Source organism: Anopheles nili, chromosome 2 (assembly GCF_943737925.1).
Source record: "Anopheles nili chromosome 2, idAnoNiliSN_F5_01, whole genome shotgun sequence".
Lineage (NCBI taxonomy): Eukaryota > Metazoa > Arthropoda > Insecta > Diptera > Culicidae > Anopheles > Anopheles nili.
The window spans coordinates 61,729,841-61,752,228 of NC_071291.1; the positions used below are offsets into that span (position 1 = coordinate 61,729,841).

The 22,388-nt window shown below is 48.4% G+C and overlaps 6 protein-coding genes across 6 annotated transcripts in view; 3 read left to right on the forward strand and 3 right to left on the reverse strand.

Annotated features, from left to right (window-relative positions):
* Positions 1 to 913: 913 nt before the first annotated feature.
* Positions 914 to 2,493, forward strand: LOC128721094 (kynurenine aminotransferase). The gene is made up of 3 exons (XM_053814811.1): positions 914 to 1,044; positions 1,133 to 1,520; positions 1,603 to 2,493. The coding sequence occupies exons 1-3, from the start codon at positions 914 to 916 to the stop codon at positions 2,431 to 2,433; spliced, it is 1,350 nt and encodes a 449-aa protein (XP_053670786.1). The 3' UTR covers positions 2,434 to 2,493.
* A 3-nt stretch (positions 2,494 to 2,496) lies between these two features.
* On the reverse strand, positions 2,497 to 3,233 carry LOC128721095 (cytochrome c oxidase subunit 5A, mitochondrial). Its single transcript, XM_053814812.1, has 2 exons — positions 3,172 to 3,233; positions 2,497 to 3,090 (listed from the first exon to the last, which is right to left on the reverse strand). Exon 2 carries the CDS (start codon positions 3,086 to 3,088, stop codon positions 2,627 to 2,629), a length of 462 nt encoding a protein of 153 aa, XP_053670787.1. The 5' UTR covers positions 3,089 to 3,090; positions 3,172 to 3,233; the 3' UTR covers positions 2,497 to 2,626.
* Positions 3,234 to 3,544: 311 nt separating this feature from the next.
* LOC128720018 (syntaxin-18) lies at positions 3,545 to 4,624 on the reverse strand. Its single transcript, XM_053813664.1, has 2 exons — positions 3,812 to 4,624; positions 3,545 to 3,753 (listed from the first exon to the last, which is right to left on the reverse strand). The coding sequence occupies exons 1-2, from the start codon at positions 4,622 to 4,624 to the stop codon at positions 3,565 to 3,567; spliced, it is 1,002 nt and encodes a 333-aa protein (XP_053669639.1). The 3' UTR covers positions 3,545 to 3,564.
* An 825-nt stretch (positions 4,625 to 5,449) lies between these two features.
* LOC128721658 (transketolase-like protein 2) lies at positions 5,450 to 9,211 on the forward strand. The gene is made up of 4 exons (XM_053815433.1): positions 5,450 to 5,625; positions 6,927 to 8,298; positions 8,376 to 8,602; positions 8,672 to 9,211. Exons 1-4 carry the CDS (start codon positions 5,519 to 5,521, stop codon positions 8,847 to 8,849), a joined length of 1,884 nt encoding a protein of 627 aa, XP_053671408.1. The 5' UTR covers positions 5,450 to 5,518; the 3' UTR covers positions 8,850 to 9,211.
* Positions 9,212 to 11,695: 2,484 nt separating this feature from the next.
* On the forward strand, positions 11,696 to 19,435 carry LOC128727410 (protein mini spindles). Its single transcript, XM_053821324.1, has 7 exons — positions 11,696 to 12,784; positions 12,878 to 16,341; positions 16,811 to 17,173; positions 17,340 to 17,529; positions 17,598 to 18,450; positions 18,520 to 18,578; positions 19,118 to 19,435. Exons 1-7 carry the CDS (start codon positions 11,696 to 11,698, stop codon positions 19,433 to 19,435), a joined length of 6,336 nt encoding a protein of 2,111 aa, XP_053677299.1.
* Positions 19,436 to 21,300: 1,865 nt separating this feature from the next.
* Positions 21,301 to 22,388, reverse strand: part of LOC128727420 (NACHT and WD repeat domain-containing protein 2) — a 7,618-nt gene continuing 6,530 nt past the window's right edge. The window contains exons 10-11 of the mRNA XM_053821334.1: positions 21,594 to 22,388; positions 21,301 to 21,519 (exon numbers count right to left, since the gene is read on the reverse strand). The exon at positions 21,594 to 22,388 is cut by the window's right edge and continues 864 nt beyond it. Coding sequence (XP_053677309.1) covers positions 21,301 to 21,519; positions 21,594 to 22,388 — 1,014 coding nt within the window. The remainder of the gene's footprint in view (positions 21,520 to 21,593) is intronic.

The following is a 22,388-nucleotide window of genomic DNA, read 5'->3' on the forward strand; positions in this document are numbered from 1 at the left end:
CCGCAGAGCTCATAGCTTAACATTGAATAATATTGCTAGTTTTGGAACGTTAAAAAACGTTTCGAATAATGCAAAAGAACATGTTAATTACTGAAAGTATATATATTATGCTGTGAATATACCAATCAGGTTCTCTTTCTTATGTCTGTATAACTAACAGAATCAACCATAACTCGCAAAACCATCGAATAATGACGAGTAACTAGAGCAAAAAAACGCAGCGTACCATGTGGTTTCGTTAGCTTCCCCATGACATTATAGTAGCATTTTATGGAAATAATACACCAGAGCAATAAATACTAAACTTCATCCGTTGCGACCAGATCCCAACAATGCGCTTAGAAGATATTTTATGTTACAATGCTAATGCACTGAACCAGTTTTAAGCTTAGCTCAGTTATCCACCGCGCTACCAGCCGGCAACAGCTAATCGCAGTACAAACGTATCTAACTAGCGCAACAGTACGTACTAATAATCGTCAGCACTGGCTGCCAGCTTAAATAAAATTCTGTTTGGTTGTTTCTAAGACGTTTTATTTTCAAATAAGGTTCCGCAGAATATGATAAATGCTACACTTTCTACTTATTCAATCGAAACATACATATAATGGAACTCATTTAAATGCCTGAACAATTGATATAAAAAAAGAACTGAAGAATAAATCATATAATTATTAATGATTAAGATATAAGTTTCTATTACGTCTCAATTCAACTCTTCTCACATGCAAACGAAGATAAGACACGCAGATCACGCATGAAAAAAAAACCGCAAAAGCTGCACCACATTGATGACGATGATGATAACTGCGACGATAGTTGTCTGGTAACAGGCCCCTATGATTGTGCGTGTCGTGTGGTTTTCCTGTTTCTTTTTTAATAATTTTCCTCTCAGTTGCCATATAAACACCGAATGCTCTGTCATCGGACCGCTTTCCTGGGGCGTTTTGCTCAACAGTACGTCCGCTCACTAACGGCCAGAACGATGTCAACAAACAAGTTCGAGCTTCCGTCGCGCTATCAGGGAGCCACAAAAAGCGTTTGGTAGGTTTGGATTAGGTTACTTCCGGGTTTCGGCTCAACAGGTTAATGGACATTGCTAACTGTGACGCAATTGTCATGTTTTATCCAGGGTGGAATACATCCAGCTCGCGCTCCAACACAAACCTCTGAACCTGGGCCAGGGCTTCCCGGACTATCATGCTCCCAAGTACGCGCTGGACGCGTTGGCAGCAGCGGCCAACAGCCCGGACCCATTGGCGAATCAATATACACGCGGGTTTGGCCACCCGCGGCTTGTGCAGGCGCTAAGCCGTTTGTACTCGGGACTCGTTGGTCGTACGATCAATCCTCTCAGCGAGATTCTAGTGACGGTTGGTGCGTACGAAGCGCTGTACGCAACGATTCAAGGTCATGTGGATCAAGGCGACGAGGTCATTATCATCGAACCCTTCTTCGATTGCTATGAACCGATGGTTAAGGCTGCCGGGGGTGTGGCCAAATTTATTCCTCTAAAACCTGTAATTATACCTACCCTATGTGCATGTGTTGCCCCTATTCTATATATATATATATATATATTTTTTTTTGCATTGCTTCTAGACCGTCACCGGACGTACGATATCATCCGAGGACTGGAAATTGGACCCACTGGAACTGGCGGAGCTGTTCAATGAGAAAACGAAAATGATCATTGTCAACACTCCGCACAATCCGTTGGGAAAGGTTATGAGCCGGCAGGAGCTGCAAATGATCGCCGACTTGTGCAAGCAGTGGAACGTGCTCTGTGTTTCGGACGAAGTCTACGAGCATATGGTGTACGCACCATTCGAGCACGTGCGCATCTGCACGCTGCCGGGCATGTGGGAGCGCACGATCACGATCGGATCGGCGGGCAAAACGTTTTCGCTCACGGGCTGGAAGATTGGGTGGGCGTACGGGCCAGAGAGCCTCATGCGAAATCTCCAGATGGTGCACCAAAACTGTGTGTACACGTGCGCGACTCCAATCCAAGAGGCGATCGCAGTAGGCTTCGAAAAGGAGCTTGATCAGCTGACAAGCCCCGAATGTTACTTTAACAGCATCTCGACGGAGCTCGTTACCAAGCGTGACTATATGGCGCGGTTCTTGGAAGATATCGGTATGCACCCAACGATTCCACAGGGCGGATACTTTATGGTTGCCGATTGGTCGAAGCTCACCGACAAGGTCGACCTGTCGCAGGAGACCGATCGCTACCGCGACTATCGCTTCACCAAGTGGATGACCAAGACGGTTGGTCTGCAGGGCATTCCACCATCTGCGTTCTACAACGACGAGCACAAGCCACTCGGGGAGGATTTCGTCCGGTACTGTTTCTTCAAGCGGGACGACACTCTAGAACGGGCCGCGAACATTCTAACTGAGTGGAAGAACAAAACCACCACGAACTAGTACCGTTGCAAATAAACATTGCCATTCGGCGGACAGCAATAACATGCCACAAACAAGTTTGGGTCCAATTATGTAACAGCTGGCTTTGTATTCATTTATTATTGACAAAACGACCACGACTAAGCCTATCTGTCCGACCGAGGGTGGCAGAGGCAACGCACCATACACTTACGAAGAAGCTAAACACACGAATTTAGTGCATGTCGTACACCGATTTCAGAGCCAGCTCTGGCTGATCGTAACCCAATTCCTCGGGGGTGTCAATGCCGAGCTCGGTCAGGGTGGGGCGGATTTCCTGCAGCAGATAGGGGTAGATTTCGTTTTTCTTGTCGCCACACTTGTCCTTCACTCCCTCCAGGAAGCGAATGGCCAGGGCAAAGTCGTTCAGACGACGGCAGGCCTTCAGCGCGGACACGATGATTTTGGGTTCCGGCACCAAATCCATGCCGAGCAGATCGTTCATGGCCTTGCGTGCCTCCCAGCCATCGATTTCCGGCCGGTTGAAGTATGCCTCATAGCGGCTATCGAACTCTTCATCGGTTTCGTTGCTGTGCGAGTGGCGCACAACCATGGCACCAACCATCGATTGGCTGCTCTTCAGCCCGGCGGCACTGCGGAGTCCGCCCAGCACACGGCCTGCAGCAAAACGAAGCATTGCTGCAAGAGGAAAGAAATTTGACTATCACGGGGAAATCGCGAAATACCCAGCCCAGTGGGTGCACTGTACGTTTAACTCACTCGATTTTATACCACCGGAATGAAGAGAAAAAGCACCACCAAATATCACCAGTGTTAAGTAATCGAAGGGAAAAGGTAGTAAGGAGCAAAAAAAAATTTTCCGTCACTAGCTAAGTTTGCATCATGGCAGGTTGGATCGTGTTGTTTTGACGGTTAACATCATTCACGTATGACAATCGCATTCTCTTGCAAAAGAATATTCGTCTAAATATATTTGTTTTATAAAATCTTCATGGGCAGTCTTTAAAAATGTGTAGATTAAGCATTTTTCATCAATACAGCGTGAAAACCATATTCAACCATATTAAGTCAACTAATTCAAATCAAATGGTGAGGCTGAAATCATATTATCGTAACTATGAAATGATCCCTTTATTCCTAGTGTCTTTGAATTTAATCATTATACCAATCCAAGAACAGTAACGTAAATGACATCACAATTAAAAAGAACAATACCCAAACTCGCAAACCAGCGTTACGCTGGATCGCCTGTTTTATCTGCTCGTTGGCGTCGTTCATGTTTTCCGTCGTTCCTACAACGTTTGTGGCGATTCGATCAATGTCCGTGTTTTGGAGAGATATCTAGAAAACAGAAAGAAGATGTTACACTACACATATTTTGCCAATTAATTCTGCTTACCTTCTCTGTGAAGATATCCTGCAGCTGGGCAATGTCTGCCACATTGCGTTGAATTTGTTCCACTTCCTCAGAGAGGCCTTTCAGCTCGTTATAAAGCTGAACATTCTCAGATTCAAACATCTGTATGTCTTCCGGACTAAGATCGTTACTTTCGTAATCGTCATACACGCTACTATCTTGCACATCTTCAACCGAGGAGGCTAGGGTTTTATCTGCGGTGCGGGAAACGTCCAAATTGTCCGTGCGGTTCGCAGGAAGCACCAAAGGATCATTTTCGAGGGGAACCGCCTCGAGTGGTTTGGTGTAGTGTTCCGTTTTCATTTTGGGCTGCAGCTTGATATACTGAATCGTTTCTATCTGTCGCTTGATGCGAAACTGCCTTTGCTCGTGAGCAATCTTTCGTATTGCATTCGCGTAATCAAATAAGCTATCTGTAACCAAGTTTAAAAATTCTTTCACCTGCTCGTTCTCTTGTAGTGCTGCACACTCATGCTTTAGGTTTGCAATCAGTGTCGCGGCATCGATAAGCGTTTTCTCCGATTCCCGATCGATTAGATCACGTTCCTCGTTCGTCATCTGAGGTTCGGAATTTTTCAGATGTTCCGCGAGTTGCATGTAGGCAGCCCGATTCTCCACCAGAAAGTTTCGCAGCAGTGTCACTTGCTGTTTCAGTGATTTCGCCTTTCCCCATACTTCGGGTGTGGGTTTCTTCTTTGACAAAATCCGATTCTTGTCTGGCTGCGGGTAACTGTGAGGTGGCAATTTGAGACGGACCGTTTTTACGGAGGCCTTAAAGAGGGACGTGATATCCATGATCCTGCACCGTTTTCTTCCACAACAACACCCGTTCCAGCTGTCAGCAGATTGTTTACGTGTGCCGGCCTAGGATGTCGAGTTCGTTTACAGTGCGATCTAACAGGTTTCAAGCTGGTTTAACGGTAGCCTAATTTCGTGAACAATATTCGATAGTTCCTTCAAAAAGGGTCCAATAATGTTGAAAGTACGCTCGTGCGCAATATTATATTTATTTTTTTTGGCAAAATAATATATATTTTCATATCAAACATGCGTTTCATCTCTTTTTTAGTACTAAAATCGATAATCAAATGGTTGAAGTTTTTAGTACAATTCTCTACAAAACAGCTTGTCTTGCTTTATCTTACAATGAGTCTATTTTCTCAATAAATATGTTCGTCCGGCATTATCTTACAATGAAACCTATTTACTAAATAAATATGTTAAAAAATATGGTCTGCCAATGACAACGCTGTGGTAGTTGTGATTGATGAAATGCGCGAAACCGGCAATTCAACGCATGCACACACGCATGTGACGGGTGGTGTTGGTTCCAGCGGTGGAATTACAGTGATGAGCTTTTACAACGCAAAACATAATATTGATGTACTGCGCCTATAGTTCATTAACATTGCTAGATTACATCCCGTATTAGAGCTAAAAGCAAACTATCCCCAATGTCCTCTGGCACTGCAAACCCAACCATTACTATGAGGTTTACTTCCACAACGCAGAACTGCCCCCTATCGCTTGCATGGCACTGTGCGTAGCGGTGTGCTGGAGCCACGGATCGTGAGGGGTCGAACAGTAGAGGTTAAATCTCCATCGCAGTGAGGACGAAATCGGCAGCGCACACGTTTCCTTTCACAAATTGCAATTTTCTAAAACCCCAGTACCATTCCATTAAACAACATGCCGACCTACCACAAACCGGAAGCCAAAACCATCCAGGAGCTGAAGGATATCGCCCACAAGCTCCGGATCGATTCGATCAACGCAACGCAAGCGTCGAAATCTGGGTGAGTAGCGGGTCGCGGGTTAGAAACATGGTGGAACAACAGGGGAATCGCGTGGTTGAGATAAAATGGCAGCGGCGCGCCACACAAGCCTGGGTGCTGTATAAAACGCGACAAACCTTTCACCGGCTTTCGCCAAATGGCGCTCACGGTGGCAACGTGGAACGTGTCTCTTTGGTTGTGCCGGCTTTCGGTGGGACCGTAAATATGCGCAGGAGAGCGCAAACAACACAGGGCATATTTAGGCTGGCTGTTTTTGGCTTTTCTGGGTAGCCAGACGCCGGTCCGGGACCACGTGCGGCGGGAAAAAGAAACAAAATGAGTACACGCAACGGGTGGAATCGGGCGCGCGCTGGTTGAAGCGAACGGCAACTCTTAGCTCCTTTGCACGCTTTTCTCTCACGCATCAGCGCTCGGATTTCTAATGTGCAGCATTGGAGTCCTACTCGTGATCCATTCGTCCTTAGCCGAAAAGGGTGAAAGGGACGTGAGCGTGTGGGGTGGGATTTATTTTAGAATGTGTGCCTACCCACCAAACGTGAACACGTGAACGCACGCATGTGCTGCGCGAATTCTCACGGCCGGCCGTTTCGTGAAACCCCGCTTGGAGCGAAGTAACGAATCACGGACACAAAAAAAACAACAAAAAGCTCGATCATAAGCAATCGATCCGATCGGTCGCCTGTCGGGTCGTATACATGTATTTTTCGAAGGTCAGAAAGAGGTCAATCGTATGCCGTCGTATCAAAGCCCAATGATTTCGAGTCATGCTGCCAACGGTGCCCTCCACCGGAGTTGGCGGGTATACACGACAAGCACACACCATTGAAAAAACGGCTGTAAATGACGCAAGGTGCCCGCACTGCTCCCTCGCTTGCCGCCTACAAGAGATTACGACCAGCGCGGACCATGGACGCTAGCAGGCAAGGTTGTCATATAATTGGCACAACAAAAAAAAATAATATAGAAAAGTAATCTTGTGAGTCAAATATAAACAATTGATAACTGGCCAACGAAGCATGCCGATACCATTTTCCTGTCGGTGCTTCACGTATGCCCCCGTTCGGTTTCCCTTGTATGATCACCCGCAAGGGATAAGGCCTTTTTTGCTATTATTGTTTTCTTTTTCTTTTTTTCTGCAACGTCCTCAAGCGTTACGTGAGGCGATATAGCCTGACGGTTGACCGCACTTGAGATCGCTTGTTTGATTTGATGACTTTGCTTTAGGCGTTTATCTTTGCCCTGCTTCTCACTCACCTTCATTCTCACAAACAACTACTCTTCTCCTTCTCACACCCACACAGCCACCCAACATCATGCGCTTCGATCGCGGAAATCATGTCGGTGTTGTTCTTCAACACGATGCGATACAAAATCTCTGCTCCACGTGACGCTTCGTCCGATCGGTTCATTCTGTCGAAGGGCCACGCGGCCCCGATCCTGTATGCGGCCTGGGCCGAGGCTGGACTGTTCCCGGTGGCGGATCTCATGAACCTGCGCAAGATCGACTCCGACCTGGAGGGACATCCGACGCCGCGGCTTAACTTCATCGATGTCGGTACGGGTTCGCTTGGTCAGGGTGTGGCCGTCGCCTGCGGTATGGCGTATGTAGGGAAGAACATTGATCACGCGGATTACCGGACGTACGTGCTCGTCGGAGACGGTGAATCCGCCGAAGGTTCGATTTGGGAGTCGCTCCATTTCGCCGGGTACTACAAGTTGAACAACCTGTGCGTCATCTTCGACGTTAACCGGTTGGGACAGTCGGAACCAACCTCGCTGCAGCACCAGATGGAAGTGTACCGGAAGCGGCTGGATGCGTTCGGTTTTAATGCGATCGTCGTCGATGGGCACGATGTCGAGGAGCTGTGCAAGGCGTTCTTTGAAGCGACCTCAACCACGGACCGCCCGACCGCCATCATTGCCAAGACGTACAAGGGCAAACACTTCCCCAACATCGAGGATCTTGAGAACTGGCACGGTAAGCCGCTGGGCGATGCCGCCACGGATGTCGTTGCGCATCTGCAGAAGCTGATTCGTAATCCGGGCCCGATCACGGTGGCACCACCATCCCCGCAGAAGGAGAGCGCCCCGAAAGTCAGCATCAAGGGCATTCAGTTGGCCACCCCGCCGGCTTATCAGAAGGGTGAACAGATTGCCACGCGGCTAGCATACGGTACCGCGCTGGCTAAGATCGCGATGAACAACGATCGCGTTATTGCGCTCGATGGGGACACGAAGAATTCCACCTACTCGGACAAACTCCGCAAGGCGTTCCCGGAGCGGTTCATCGAGTGCTTCATTGCGGAACAGAACCTGGTGGGTGTTGCGATCGGAGCGGCTTGTCGCGATCGTACCGTCGCCTTTGTGTCGACCTTTGCCACGTTCTTCACCCGTGCGTTTGATCAAATCCGTATGGGTGCGATTTCGCAAACGAACGTCAATTTTGTGGGCTCGCATTGTGGTGTCAGCATCGGCGAGGATGGTCCGAGCCAGATGGGTCTTGAAGATGTTGCCATGTTCCGCACTATCCCGGGCAGCACTGTCTTCTATCCGGCGGATGCCGTCAGCACGGAACGGGCGGTAGAAATGGCTGCCAACACTTCCGGTGTGTGCTTCATTCGTACCTCGCGTCCCAACACCGCCGTCATCTATGATAACAACGAGAAGTTTGAGGTAAATTTGGAGACACCGTTGGCGCTTAGCACACGTGTGGAAATAATTTTTGGAAATTTTATTGACTTTATCCACAGATTGGGCAATGCAAGGTCGTGAAACAGAATGCCAACGATTCGGTGCTGCTTATTGGTGCCGGTATTACGCTCTACGAAGCGCTTAAAGCTGCCGAGGAGTTGGAAAAGAGCGGCATCCACTGTCGCGTAATTGACCCGTTCACCGTTAAACCGTTGGATAAGGAAGGAATCATTCAGAATGGTACACAATGTGGAGGCCGCGTGGTTGTGGTTGAGGACCATTACAAGTAAGTGTCAGTTAACGCTACAAATCTGTTTCATTTCTTGATTTAAAAAAAATATTTCGTACGTTACAGACAAGGTGGTTTGGGTGAGGCCGTATTGTCTGCCCTTGCAGAACAAAGGAACTTTGTGGTCAAGCATCTAGCCGTCGATAAGCTGCCGCGTTCTGGCCCGCCTACCGTCCTAGTCGATATGTTTGGCATCTCGTCCCGTTCCGTTGTGGCTGCAGTGCATGACATCATCAAAATGTAGATTCCATTGCGTATTCATCAGCCAGCATCTACAGGATGTGGGTCAACATACATCCTCCGAAGGATGGTGCCTTGCGCGAAGTGAGCAGTGTCTCACCGATCATGTTGATCGTGATTCTCATTGGTTTTGATCTTTTTTGTTCTTATTTTCTCATAATATCTGCTGTTCGCTTTGGGAATGTGGGTGCTTTTGGGTCGTATAATGTGTCTTTAAGTAACAAGGTTACAGCTGTTAATTCTCTCTTAAATTTCATTGTCATACATTGCAGATTGTACTGACCTTTCATATCCGTTAGGGGAGATCCGTTGTCTGTCGAGAGCATTTGCGCGATACATCCGTACAATAAAATTGTGACAAATTCAGTTAAACTCGAATGTGTCTTAATTAGAAAGAAAAATAAAATAAAAATTCAGAACCACTCTGGTACCAATCTATTGGTATGACCAGAACACCGAAATCTGATTTACTGCGTTTAATTCACTGCACGACATTTTCTATAAAAGATTACTTATTTATCAGGCGTTACAATCGCTTACCAGTCTTGGTCGGCTGCTGAATAAACCGGAACGGTTTTTATGTTGATTCCTAATCGCGGGATTCCATGTTTCCTATATTCCATTTCATTCGATTGTTGCTTACAGGGGTTTGTTAGAATTATACGTGTTTTATATAGCTTCATCTGAAAATGTCGCAATAGATAGTTTTCCCTTGTTATAATATTACCAATCTCATTTGTAGATAGCAAAAGAATTAAATTGACGATGTTATATACATCTTTTTAACGTTTGCTGCTTTTAACGGATAGTTTGAAATTTGAAAATATGGCGCTAAAATACGAATGGATACGGCCGTAATACGAATGGAACGTATAACACATTTGCTTTGATAGTTCAAATGTAACAAAAAAACTCATCATCAACGTATTTTCTTCATGATAAAATAAATGTTTAAACTTGTCGAAGTAGAACGATAGTCAGGTCTAAATTTAAAAATTCATTATTACCCTCTCCGCGAACGGGTTCGCTCAGCAAGATTGCAACAGTATTGTCAAAGCCAGCTGACACTTGCACCAACCGCCTGCTTTATAGATGCTCAGTTCAAAAAGACACTGCGCCAGCGGACAAGAAAAAAAGTTAAAACCGCGCATCGCGTGTACGTTCTCGCTGGTAGATTGTTTCCGTTTTTATTGTCTTTTGTGTTTTGATGTTAAACCATCGCTTGGGAGAACCGCGAACGGCAAGTTGCGTGGGCGAGGCTGTGACGGATTCAACGAAATTATACGCCTAACCACTACGAGTCACAGCGAAGCCGAACGCCATTGCACTACGGAAGCGTTTGCACTCCGAGGATTCATTGCAGATCAGCACGATTTGAATCTCCCCAATGAATCGTTAATGAGCGAAATTGGAAAGCCCCGAAAGTAATCAAGGTAAGGATGCGGCATAATTGGGTGAGTTGTGCAAAATTGATGCGCTTTTCCGTGCTGGTTGCTTGGACGCAGGAAACAGCGGCGGTGTTTGCTCTGCCTTTCGTATGCGACGGGCGTTGATTGACAGAGATGAAAATAGTAGTGATCGAAACATGCACTGCTGCTGCTGCTTGGTAGGTTTTCTCGTAACGAACGACAAACACCAACGGTATGAATTAAAGGAAAGTGCCAGCCAGGAAAAAGAGCCAGCAAAGCTAGAGGTAAATTGTTACAAGAGAGCGAAGAAAAAGTAAGAGAATGAGCTAAAAAGAGATAGGGAAATCGTAAGAAATCAGAGCAAGAAAGAGAGAGAAAGAGAGAGCGAACATGAATACAGCGTTTGTCACTGAGAGAAAGAATCTTGTATGTGCGATGGTGTTTTCCTGCTGCCTGGACGTTCCGTCTGTGGAAATTGCAGCAAAAATAGGTTGAAAATAGTTTTAGTTTCGTCTTGCCGCTGGCATCAGGTGAGGTTTAGCATTGAAAGATTGCAAATTAAGCAAAAAACCCACCGGCAGTGGTGGGCTAAGGCAGAGAAAATGCGTCGTTCGGATGTGCGGAAACGACGATAGAAACGTTCGCGCGAAGGAAGAGTGGTGGTGCTGCTGCTGCGACGGTGTATAAAATCGATAAACAGCATGAACTTGACGTGCGCCTACTATGATGCTAGATTTGGTGCGGCCATCAAAACCACAAACGAACAACGGCAGTGCGCGAGATCCGTTTAATTGGCGGTTGTTTTTTGCAGCAAATGGCCTTTACCGTACAGGCACACCGGATATATGGTCCAGCGTGCGCTGAGCTCGAGCCGAAAGATTGTGGAGAAAGTTTCGGCATCGTTTCCGTAGGCCCGTGTAGTAGCCTCGCCTCACTTCCTGCCCATTTTTTTTGTATTCGAACGCCATCTCTAGAAAGGTGCATGTGGTGTTGACGATGCGCGACCCAAAAAGTAGAAAGGCCTTGTTTCCCGCAGATAATGCTGGCCGTTTTTCGCTCTTGCTGTGCGCCCGGTGGCCCCCTATTATGTTTCCCACGGCTGGGGAGGTGTCTTTCGTGTCCGATGGTAGAGGAGCACTTATTTCTTGTGTCGCTTGAATTAGGGTTAGAAATTGAGGTTTACTGAGAAATGATGCATATGCATCTGTTCCCATTGCGGGGAACGAGCATAGAAGAGCTGGGTGTGCAGTTGTGCCCCAACCTAATACTTATAATGTTTCTGCTTTGTACATTACAGACCCGCTATCGCCCACTGTACGTAAGCTGGGGGTATAGTGTGTGTTAAGCCGCGATAGGCGGGTGTCTGAGATCAGCAAGCCGAAATTAATTAAGAAACGATCATCACAAACTCCACACTCCCATCACATAACGCACCGGAACAATGGAGGAGGACACGGAGTACAAGAAGCTCCCGATCGACGAACGATGCGTGCATAAGCTGTGGAAGGCCCGCGTCGACGGGTACGAGGAAGCGGCCAAACAGTTCCGCACCATCGACGACGAAAAGTCACCCGAGTGGAATAAATATCTGGGACTGATCAAAAAGTTCGTCGTCGACAGCAATGCGGTCGCGCAGGAGAAGGGCCTCGAGACGGCACTGGTGTTTGTGGAGAACAGCGGTAACGCTGGCAAAACGGCCGGCGAGGTGATGGGCGGCATCGTGGCCAAGTGCATCGGTGCACCGAAGACGAAAACCAAGGAGCTGGCGGTGCAGATCACGCTGATGTATGTGCATATCGAGCGGCAGGAGACCGTGCTGGAGGAGCTGTTGAAGGGTACGGAACAGAAGAACCCGAAGATAGTGGCCGCTTGCGTGAGCGCCATCACGCTGGCGTTGCGTGAGTTCGGAAACAAAGTGATCAACATCAAACCGATCGTAAAGCGGCTGCCGGCGTTGCTGAGTGATCGTGACAAAACCGTACGCGACGAATCGAAAGCGTTGACGGTGGAAATCTACCGTTGGATTGGTGCGGCATTCAAATCACAGATAGCATCGCTACCCGCCGTGCTGTTGACCGAGTTGGACACGGAATTCGAGAAAATTGGTAACGAAAAAGCCTCCCCGGTACGGTACCTGCGTTCGCAGCAGGAAAAACAGCTTCAGATCGCGGCCGCGGCTGTTGATGGGAATGAGGGAGAGGATGACGGTGACGGAGCGGATGGTGGTGATGCAGGGGATGAAATCGACCCGATGGATCTAATCGATCCGGTCGACATACTGTCGAAGTTGCCGAAGGATTTCTACGAAAAACTCGAGGCGAAAAAGTGGCAGGAACGCAAAGAATCACTGGAGGCGTTGGAGACGTTGCTTCAGAACCCCAAACTACAGCCGGGCGATTACGGTGATGTGGTGCGAGCGCTGAAGAAAATCATTACGAAGGATACGAATGTCGTGCTGGTGGCGCTGGGCGGAAAGTGTTTGGCAATGCTAGCGAAGGGTTTGGCGAAGAAGTTCACCACTTACGCGGGGGTAAGTTTAGACGATCCCTTTTTTTGCACTTGGGTGATAATTATGTGTATTTTTCTTTCTCTCTCTTTTTCCCTCTTCCCTCCGTGGACACAGGCTTGCGTGCCAGCAATATTGGAAAAGTTCAAAGAGAAGAAATCAAACGTGGTGACGGCTTTGCGCGATGCGATTGATGCCATCTACCCGTCAACCTCAATGGAAGCCATCTTGGAGGATGTGCTGGAAGCGCTGGGGAATAAAAACCCTAACGTAAAAATGGAAACGGCTTCATTTTTGGCCCGGTCATTCACCAAAACCCAGCCCGCGGCGCTGTCCAAAAAGATCTTAAAACCATTGATAGCGGCCCTGCTAAAAACGCTAAACGAATCCGATCCGGCAGTTCGTGACGCGTCGGCGGATGCGATTGGTACCGCCATGAAGTTGGTCGGTGACAAAACCATCGGACCGTACCTGACCGAAGTGGACGCGCTCAAGATGGCCAAAATCAAGGAGTGCTGCGAGCGGGCGGTCATCACCGTCAAGATACCGGTGGTTCGTAAGGAACGTCCGGCGACCGCACCACCGAAGACAGTCATGGCGGGCAAAAAGGCGCCCTCGGAGGCAAAACCACCCACATCCGCTGGTGGTGGTGGCATGACACAACAACGACCAGCAACGGCTACGGTTGTGAAGAAGGTAGTCTCCGGTGGTGGAATCAAAAAAAGTGCTACGGGCGGTTCTCTTGGTGGAGGCGGAAGAGCTGGTGGAGGTGCGGCTTCCAAAGCAGGAGCGCAGTCGGCCGCAAACACGGAAAAGGATTTGTCGCAGGAAGAGATTGATGAGCGTGCGAGTGAAATGCTGCCGGCAGACGTCTGCGTCGGGCTCGCGGATGCGAACTGGAAAACGCGCCTCAGTGCCGTCGAATCGTTTGCTGCGGCCGTTCCGAGTCTGGATGCGAAACCGGGCTTGTCCCAGGTGTTGCTACGGACGCTGGCGAAGAAACCTGGCCTCAAGGATACCAACTTCCAGGTGTTGAAGGGGAAGCTAGATGGGGCGCGAGTAGTTGTGGAGCAGTACGGCATCACGACGACCACGGCCGATTACCTGTTGACTGACGTTACGGAGAAGCTGGCTGATGCGAAGAATGGATCGGGTGCGGCTGCGCTCCTAACCGCCATCGCAGAAGGTGGCGCTCGGCTGGATTACACCGTGCAACGTGTGATGGAGTTTGCCTTTGAACAGCAAAAATCCCCTAAAGTACAGCAAGAGGCTCTGGTGTGGGTGGCGACAGCGTTGCGGGAGTTTGGGTTCCAGGTGGAACCGAAAGGGTTGCTTGAGAGCGCCCGTAAAGCGGTGCAAAGCATCAATCCTGCCGTTCGCACCGCCGGTATCGGACTGCTGGGTACGATGTACCTGTTCATGGGCCAACCTTTGACGATGTTCTTCGACAGTGAAAAGCCGGCCCTGAAGCAGCAGATTATGGCCGAGTTTGAGCGATGCGCCGGACAGAAACCGCCCGCACCGACGAGGGGTGCCATTGCAAAGACGGCGTCCTCGGGCGGTGACGACGAAGAAGACGATGGAGGTGGCGGAGGCGGCGAGGATGCGGCACCGATGGTGAACGTGAACGATCTGTTGCCTAGGATCGACATCTCGGGTCAGATAACAGAAGCGCTGCTGACGGAGCTATCGGACAAGAACTGGAAGACACGTAACGAAGGTTTGGTCCGGCTGCAAACGATCATAGCAGAAGCGAAGCTCATTAAATCGACGCTCGGTGACTTGCCGCAAGTGCTCGCGCAGCGGTTGGTTGACAGCAATGCCAAGATTGCGCAAACGTCGGTCGAAATCTGTCAGCAAATGGCGATCGCGATGGGACCACCTTGCCGGCAGTATGTGCGCGCCTTTTTCCCCGGGTTTCTGAAGGGGCTGGGAGATAGCAAGAGCTTCATCCGTAGCGCCTGCCTATCCTGTATCAACACCTGGGGCGAGCAGGCAGGGTATAAGGACTTTTTCGACGGTGAGATGATTGCCGATGCGCTTAAAACGGGAAGCCCGGCGTTGCGAACGGAATTGTACGCGTGGTTGGCAGAGAAGCTGCCCAACATGCCGCCGAAGAGTATTCCAAAGGACGAGCTTGTGGCTATGCTACCCCATTTGTACACCCACATCACAGACCGAAGCGCGGACGTGCGCAAGAACGCCAACGATACCATCCTGGGCGTGATGATTCATCTCGGGTACGACGCGATGGTAAAGGCGTTGGACAAGCAGAAACCGATCTCACGGAAAGACATTCAGGCGGCTCTAGATAAGACTCGTCCCAGCCTTCCTGTTAAGCAGATCCCGGTCAAGGCGGCCCCTGCGGTTGAAGATGCAGCTCCTGCCAAGGGTGGATTAAAGCTGAAAGCACCTAAATCCGCTGGCGCTGGTGGGGCTGGAGCTGGCGGTCGTATGGGAGCGGGTTCCGCAGGGTCAGACAAAGCGGCCAGTGGTGGAGGTGGTGGAGCAGGTACAGGCTTGAGTAGTGCTGGAAGTGGAGGAAGCTCTTCACGCAAAAAGGAAGAGGACGCCGACTCGTTAGCGCCGCTCTTGGCCGTAAACGGGATGAAGAAGCAGCGCCAGGTGGACGAGCAGAAACTTAAGGTGTTAAAATGGACGTTCACAACGCCGCGAGAAGAATTCTATGAGTTGCTGAAGGAACAGATGCAAACTGCAAACGTGAACAAATCGCTAATGGTGAACATGTTCCACGAGGATTTCCGTTACCACCTAAAGGTAATAGACGCGCTGATGGAGGATTTAGCCTCCAACGAGGAAGCGCTCATCTGCAACCTGGATCTGGTGATGAAGTGGCTGTCGCTGCGTTTCTACGACACAAATCCGTCCGTTCTGCTGAAGGGGCTCGAATACTTGAACCAGGTGTTTCAGCGGCTAGTCGACCGGCAGTACGCGCTCGTCGATATCGAGGGCAGCTCTTTCGTGCCGCACTTGCTGATAAAGATCGGTGATCCGAAGGACGTGGTTCGGAATGGGGTGCGCACACTGTTGCGCCAGATTTGCCTGCTGTATCCGTTCTCGAAGGTGTTCGTGTTCATCATGGATGCGCTCAAGTCAAAGAACGCACGCCAGCGAGCCGAGTGTCTGGACGAGCTGGGTTATCTTATTGAGACGTACGGACTGACCGTCTGCCAGCCGTCGCAACCGGTCGCCCTGAAGGAGATCGCTCGGCACATCTCAGATCGTGACAATGCGGTCCGTAACGCTGCGCTGAATGCGGTTGTGCAGGCATACTTTTTGGCCGGTGAGAAGGTGTACAAATTGATCGGCCAGCTGTCCGAAAAGGACCTGTCTATGTTGGACGAGCGCATCAAGCGGTCGAAAAAGGCGTCTGTGGTTCCGGCAAAAAAGCCAACCGTACCTGGCGGTGGAGCGAATCTGAACGAGACCACGATCGTCGCGAAGGAGACCATCGTGGAGTTGCCCACCGTTGGCGGCGGCGATGGAGGTGTGGAGGATGTCATCGAAGAGGATGAAGCAATGATGCCCAACCCGATGTATTCGGAAGCAGTACCCATGAAGTGAGTTGATGAATCCTTCCTTTATGCGTTTTCAATGTCGATCACTAACCGTGTTTATAGACCCATAGCATCACGATAAGGATAGCTGTATTTAATGGCATGAAGATACAGCTTTCCTTTGCTCTAAAGTAGTTTCAATTTTTCAATAAGCTTTTGTAAAAAAATCACTACATGAGGCCCTCTTTGGGTCTTCTCTATTAGGTACTTCTTAATTAGGAAAAGAAAATTTCTTTGGTTTATGCCGCTACCCATAAGCTTTTCATCCATCAAGGGGTCTATTTATTGTGCGCTTGTAAAAATCTGTTCTGAGCTCAAATAGTATATCTGTGATTAATGTGTATTGTACTATAGGGTCGTGCTGCTTGTGTTGCGATGAATCTTTTCATTAGAACTGTCCTGTTGGTATCTTTCGAGTAGCAGTAACTAAACAGCGGGTGTCGGGGTATTGTTTCATGTTACACTATTGTAGAATCGTTATACCGGAGCCTCCGCAGCCGAGGGTGGTGAAGGGTCCGTTCAAGCTAGACGAGAATGTAATAACGGACATCGAGCGGAACTGGGTGAAGGCCGACGATCTGGGCAAAACCGTGCTTAGCCCGATGGATGATTCCTTCATCTACGACGAGCTGAAGGTGATCTCGGTAAACGGTGTGACGTACCCCGAGGAAAAGTTCCAGCAGCTCATCCAACGCAACCAGCTATCGTCAGCGGGATCTGGCGGTCCGGGTGAATCGCCCGTACATCACCATCACACGCTCCCCAGTATTCGACCGACGATAGAAAGCGTTGGATTGACGCCGAAATCGAAGCCTACGCCTCCTGTCACGCCAAGGTATTAGGAACACACATGTCGTGCATTTTTTCCATACACTTCATTACCAAATCATGATGCGCGGAATGATTGTAACAAATTGGCCTCCCTTTCAAACATGGTGTTATCTTACCGATAAGTCGATTCCGCAAAATGTAAGCAAATGGGGTGTGATTTATCGTTGCAGCTTAACCGATGCCCTGCCGAAAATGGATCAAAACTTGGTACGGATAATTCGCGGGATTGCGAACAACGATACGTATGCTGCACACGCCGCTTTGAACGAGCTAACCGATATCATGCAATCACCAGAAAAGCAGGCAGTTTTGCGAGGTTACGAAGAGATGTACATACAGAGCGTACTGCAGCAGTTTAAGGTATTGCGCATAATGTATTGCGTGCAGCATGCAGTCGTTACACTATTGTACTTTTCTCTGCTTCACAGAATATTCAACAAAAGCCACTGTCCGAATCGATGACCATCTACCAGCCGCTGTTACACAGTATTTTCATATTCTTTGCCTCGAAATCGCTCGGAAAGCATCTGACGATCGTTTCCATCAAGAACATCATCTCGGTGCTGCTCGGCCTAATGGCGGATAATCGCCTTGTGACGGGCATCGACGATGCACAGTTTGTGAAGGTGGTGAATGGGATCTGTCTGAAGATCTTGGACCGGACCAACTTCACCTACATGAACTGCGCCCTTATCCGGCTGCTGAAGGAATCTTGCCAGACCAGCTGCTTGCCAAAGTTTACCGATCTACAGATGAAGTGCATCTGGCGTAACGTGAAGGTCATCCCCGACCGATTGGCCGAGCTTGACTATGAAGTAGTGCTGCTCGAGGTGCACGATTTCATGCTAACCCTGCCTTCGACGTGGTGGCAAACACGGCCCACCGATATGCCGCTGCGGACGGTGAAAACCATCATTCACAACATGACAAAAATCAAGGGCAATGCGATCCTGCAACACCTAAACACGATCCCCACGCGCTCGGAATTGCACTCCTACGTGTTGCGCATCCTGAAGAACATCAACAAGGATTCGTCGGGCACGGGCACCGGCGAGGGCGAAGCTGGCGGTAATACGGCCTCCTCTCGGCCGGGAACAGGCGGAATGATGGCTATGGCGCAGCACAACGCGCTCAACAGTGACAATAACAACCACGGTCCGCGTAGCAGCATGATTGGCGGTGGCGATGGAGATGGAAATAGTACTACGGTGGTCGGTTCGGAATACCAGAAGTATATTGCAGTAAACGCGGCCGCGGAAGCCAGACCGGATGGAAGCAAGGGTACGTATGCTCGATGGAGGATAATGCACACATGGAAGCTAATGTAGAATTTTATGCCCCACCTCACAGGAGGCCCTCAAAACAAACAGAATCCCGAATTCTGGATGGATCGACTGAATCACCTGCTGGTAAGTGAAAATTGTTGTGTGAACAGCAACAAGCATAACTTTGTATGGGCATATAGATTCATCTTATTGTTTGGCATAGGGTTTGTTTTTTCTGAAATTGGTACGATTGGAATCCGTTGACCATTGAACCGATCCAGAAGCGAATATTACGGTATATGAGTCGATGGGTTTAAGGTTGGCTTTTAGAGTGTTATTAACACGATTTTCTGATAGTCACGAAGACTGCAATAGGCTTGAATCATGCTCGAATCAAAATTGGTTGTGTTATTATCTATTTTTATCATTATTTTTAAAATAAATTTTATATTTCTTTATTACCACTGGCTTGGACCAGAATCGTTACATGCTAATTATTTTATTAAGATCAATTTAGCCACAATACTTAAAATATAGCATAATTGATATAACATTTATCTTCATTCTTGTCACTTAATATGAAATTGATTCTTTGTATTTGGTGTATTTTTATGTCAAGAAAAATATCTCCCTTTCCACAGCTAGATGATGCTATGTTACTAAATGTTCATTTAACTTTTTAGAAAAAATCAACCGACGGAAGCCAACAGCATCGCAGTAGCCTGCTGGGTGCGACCGGTACGCAATTATCCATGGATGGCACAACGCTAGGTGGATCGACAGTAGGTACCGGCGGTGGAGTCATCACGGACGAAAACCTGAATCTCAATCAGCTGCAAGGTGGAAAGTACAGCATCCGTCGCGGGCTGGACGCGGTCAGCCTAGGGCACGATGGCACCCTCGGCGGAACAGCGATTGCCGGCGAGGGTACGACGTCACAGCGGCGCGAACTTTTGGCCCAAAAGCTGGAACAACTGAAGCAGCATAAGAGAATGCCGTAGATGGGTTTTAGCACGCGCGGTGGAACCACGATCGGTGAGTGGTTGATTCGCTCCGACGGCATTACTGCTGGCAGTGTTGGAGTGGTCGGTTCGGACACGCGCGAAGGTTGTCGGAAAATGATTCCCCAGATCAAGCGGACTCCGCGGTGTTCGGTTGTATTCACCACGCGTATTATATCTTTGTCTCTCTATCTATCTTTGGCCCCTCTCCGGTCGTGTCGGTAGGGATGCGAAACAGAAAATACTCACCCCTCCTCCGTATACACTCCTAGGTCTCTGCAAAAGCTCCCTCTCCCCCCTTCCCATTAATCAGTGAAAGCAGAAGGATTCGTAAAACAGAAGACAACAAAATGAAACATATATCGACGCACAAGCAAACTGGTGCGACATCCACGATGCGCAAAAATTTCCCCATTTTGTTTATTGGATTTTATGACTGAAGGATTCGAGCAGGCGATTTAAGTTGCCCGTTACACACCGCTTTCCCTGGGGAACCTCCAGTAGTATTTGTGGAGGACCACAGGACAACCACTGGACGTAGTGAAATTGTTGTAAAAAATTCAATCCGTCTTTTTTTCCTTCATTTTCCACGTTTATTGCGTTAGGTTATGATCATGCGCGTTTCTTTTTTAATTTATTTTATATAATTCACTTTTATCGTAGCGGACGAAGCCGCCGGAGAAAAAAATCACTCACACTTAAACGTTTTGTTTGCTCTTAGTATTGCGGCTGCTTCCTTCTCGGTTATCTTCAATTTACGCGTATTTGGATGTGTTTTTCTTTTCGCTAATCAAATTGTTATCAACACGTACCTTTTTTAAACCGTAAACATAACTCTAAACAGATCCATTAGGAAGGAAAAGACTTACAGGTTACATATTACTTAAACTCTCAGCATATGTATTGCGATTAGTAATCGGTGGGAACGGACTGTTGAAAAATAGTAGTAATTTGAAGAAAAAAAATGCAAACCATAAGAAAAGTGATATACCCCAAACACAACCAGACATGCATACACATCGTTAACGTTAGTGACGCCGCTTACGCAAGGAAATCGTTACGTTTCCTGTTTTTTGTTTGTCGCTTCTCCATGACCTTTACTCACGTTACAGTAATTTTTGCTCCACGGTTAATGCATGAAAATGAGTAACAAAACGAAAAAAAAATTGAGTGGACAAAGTGCGTATTCTTTTCGTTTTCTTTAGGGTCTAAGAGTAGCGATCGTTTTCCTAGTGCGTTCGAGCATGTTAGAGCGCACGTGTGTATCAAGGACTGCGTTTGGAAGTGTGTGTGTGTTTTTTTTCTGTTCTCACAATATCAGACTACATACTTTTGGCGATTCCTGCGTTGTGATTGCGACATCAATTAGCGAAATTTGGGGGAAATCCCTTACAGGAGCAACAAAAGAGGTAAATGAAAATAGGACGAACAAAAAAAAACACGTACGAAAACAGAACGAGATAGGAGGAATCCAAGTAAACAGTCTCACAAGCATTGCTTAACCTGATGAAAATAAAAACTATATTTAAATAATATTGATTCATGTAAGTATAGAGCGTTTTTTATCCATCTTTCCAACATGATAAATCCGAAAGTGTCATCAGTGGTAGCACGAAAACAGGAAGGCGTGTTGTTTTAAAAGTGTAGTGTATTTTCTAGGTAAAATTCTATACGTTCGTGTATGCAATTGCTCACGAATCTGATCACCATGAATAGGAAGATAGTTTTAAGAGAAGCAACTGATTGCTGTTGTGCCGGTAACTTTTTGGTATGTGTGTGTATGTTTAAAGAGAGAAAGACACTGGGAATAGTGCGTTACATATTTCTGTTCTATCGAGCTAGAAGCACCCTTTCACGTTGGGTAGCTACTCCTCTTCGGCTGTAGCAGAGGTCGCTTGATCATGCGTGCCCTCAGAGGCCGGTTTTTCATCGTTAACATTCCCATCGCCGGTGTTGGCACCATCGTCATCCTCGTCATCTTCATCCTCATCGATCGGTGTACCGAAACGGGTCGAAATGGACGCCAAACGCATCGCTGCCTTGAAACGCGCGGATGCCTTCTGTTTCGCGAGCTTTTTCTTCCACTGGCAAACAAAAGAAGGAATAGGGGAGAAAATTAATGATCCTTTCAGAAGAACGAGTCTAGATTTGGTCTTACATTTGCGTCACGCGACGGTAGCTCCTTTAGGAACTGCTGCATTTGCTCCTTCTGTGGATCAGCGATCGCAAGCACGGAAATGCACCCATCGACCGTACCCAGCACCAAACTGCGCCCATCCGACGTGCTGCGGATCGCCGTCAACTCCGCCTGCATCCGGTAGTTTGCGATCATCTCGGCATCGTTCGTCCGGAACACCCGCAGTGTCTTCCGGCCGCTGTGATAGTACAGCACGTACTCATCCGTCGAGGTAAACATGCAGATCACCGTAAACACACCCTCAGCTACCTTCGGGATGAACGTCTTCACCGTGGAGCCCTTTTTGAGCTCAAGTAGTTCGAGACCACCTCGGGAAGGCGCATACAACCCAAACTTTCCATCCGTCGTGCAGGTTCCGCTCCACTTAGGGATCGATCGGACATGTTTCTTCGTCTTGATGTCCATGATGCTTCCCTTTTCGTTCGTAAGGACCGCCACCTGGGTGGGTTTGTGTGGCAACGGCAGCAAGGATACGATCTCCTTGATGTTGCACGTGCGCAGTGAGATGCGATGAAGGAAAACCCCGTTCGCGGCGCTAAAGACCGCGATCGCATCCTTCCCGTTCTTGTCAGTTGACGCACACAACACGTGTTGACCATCGGCGGAAACGACCGCACACCGGAACGGCAGCCCGGGCACAAGCCGCACCGGATAGTCGTAGGAAAAAACGATCGCTCCATCCGGCATGCTGCGTACGATCGCGTGCGCCTGAATGCCGTTATCCTCGGTGTTCCCACCCGGTCCAGATCCTGTGGG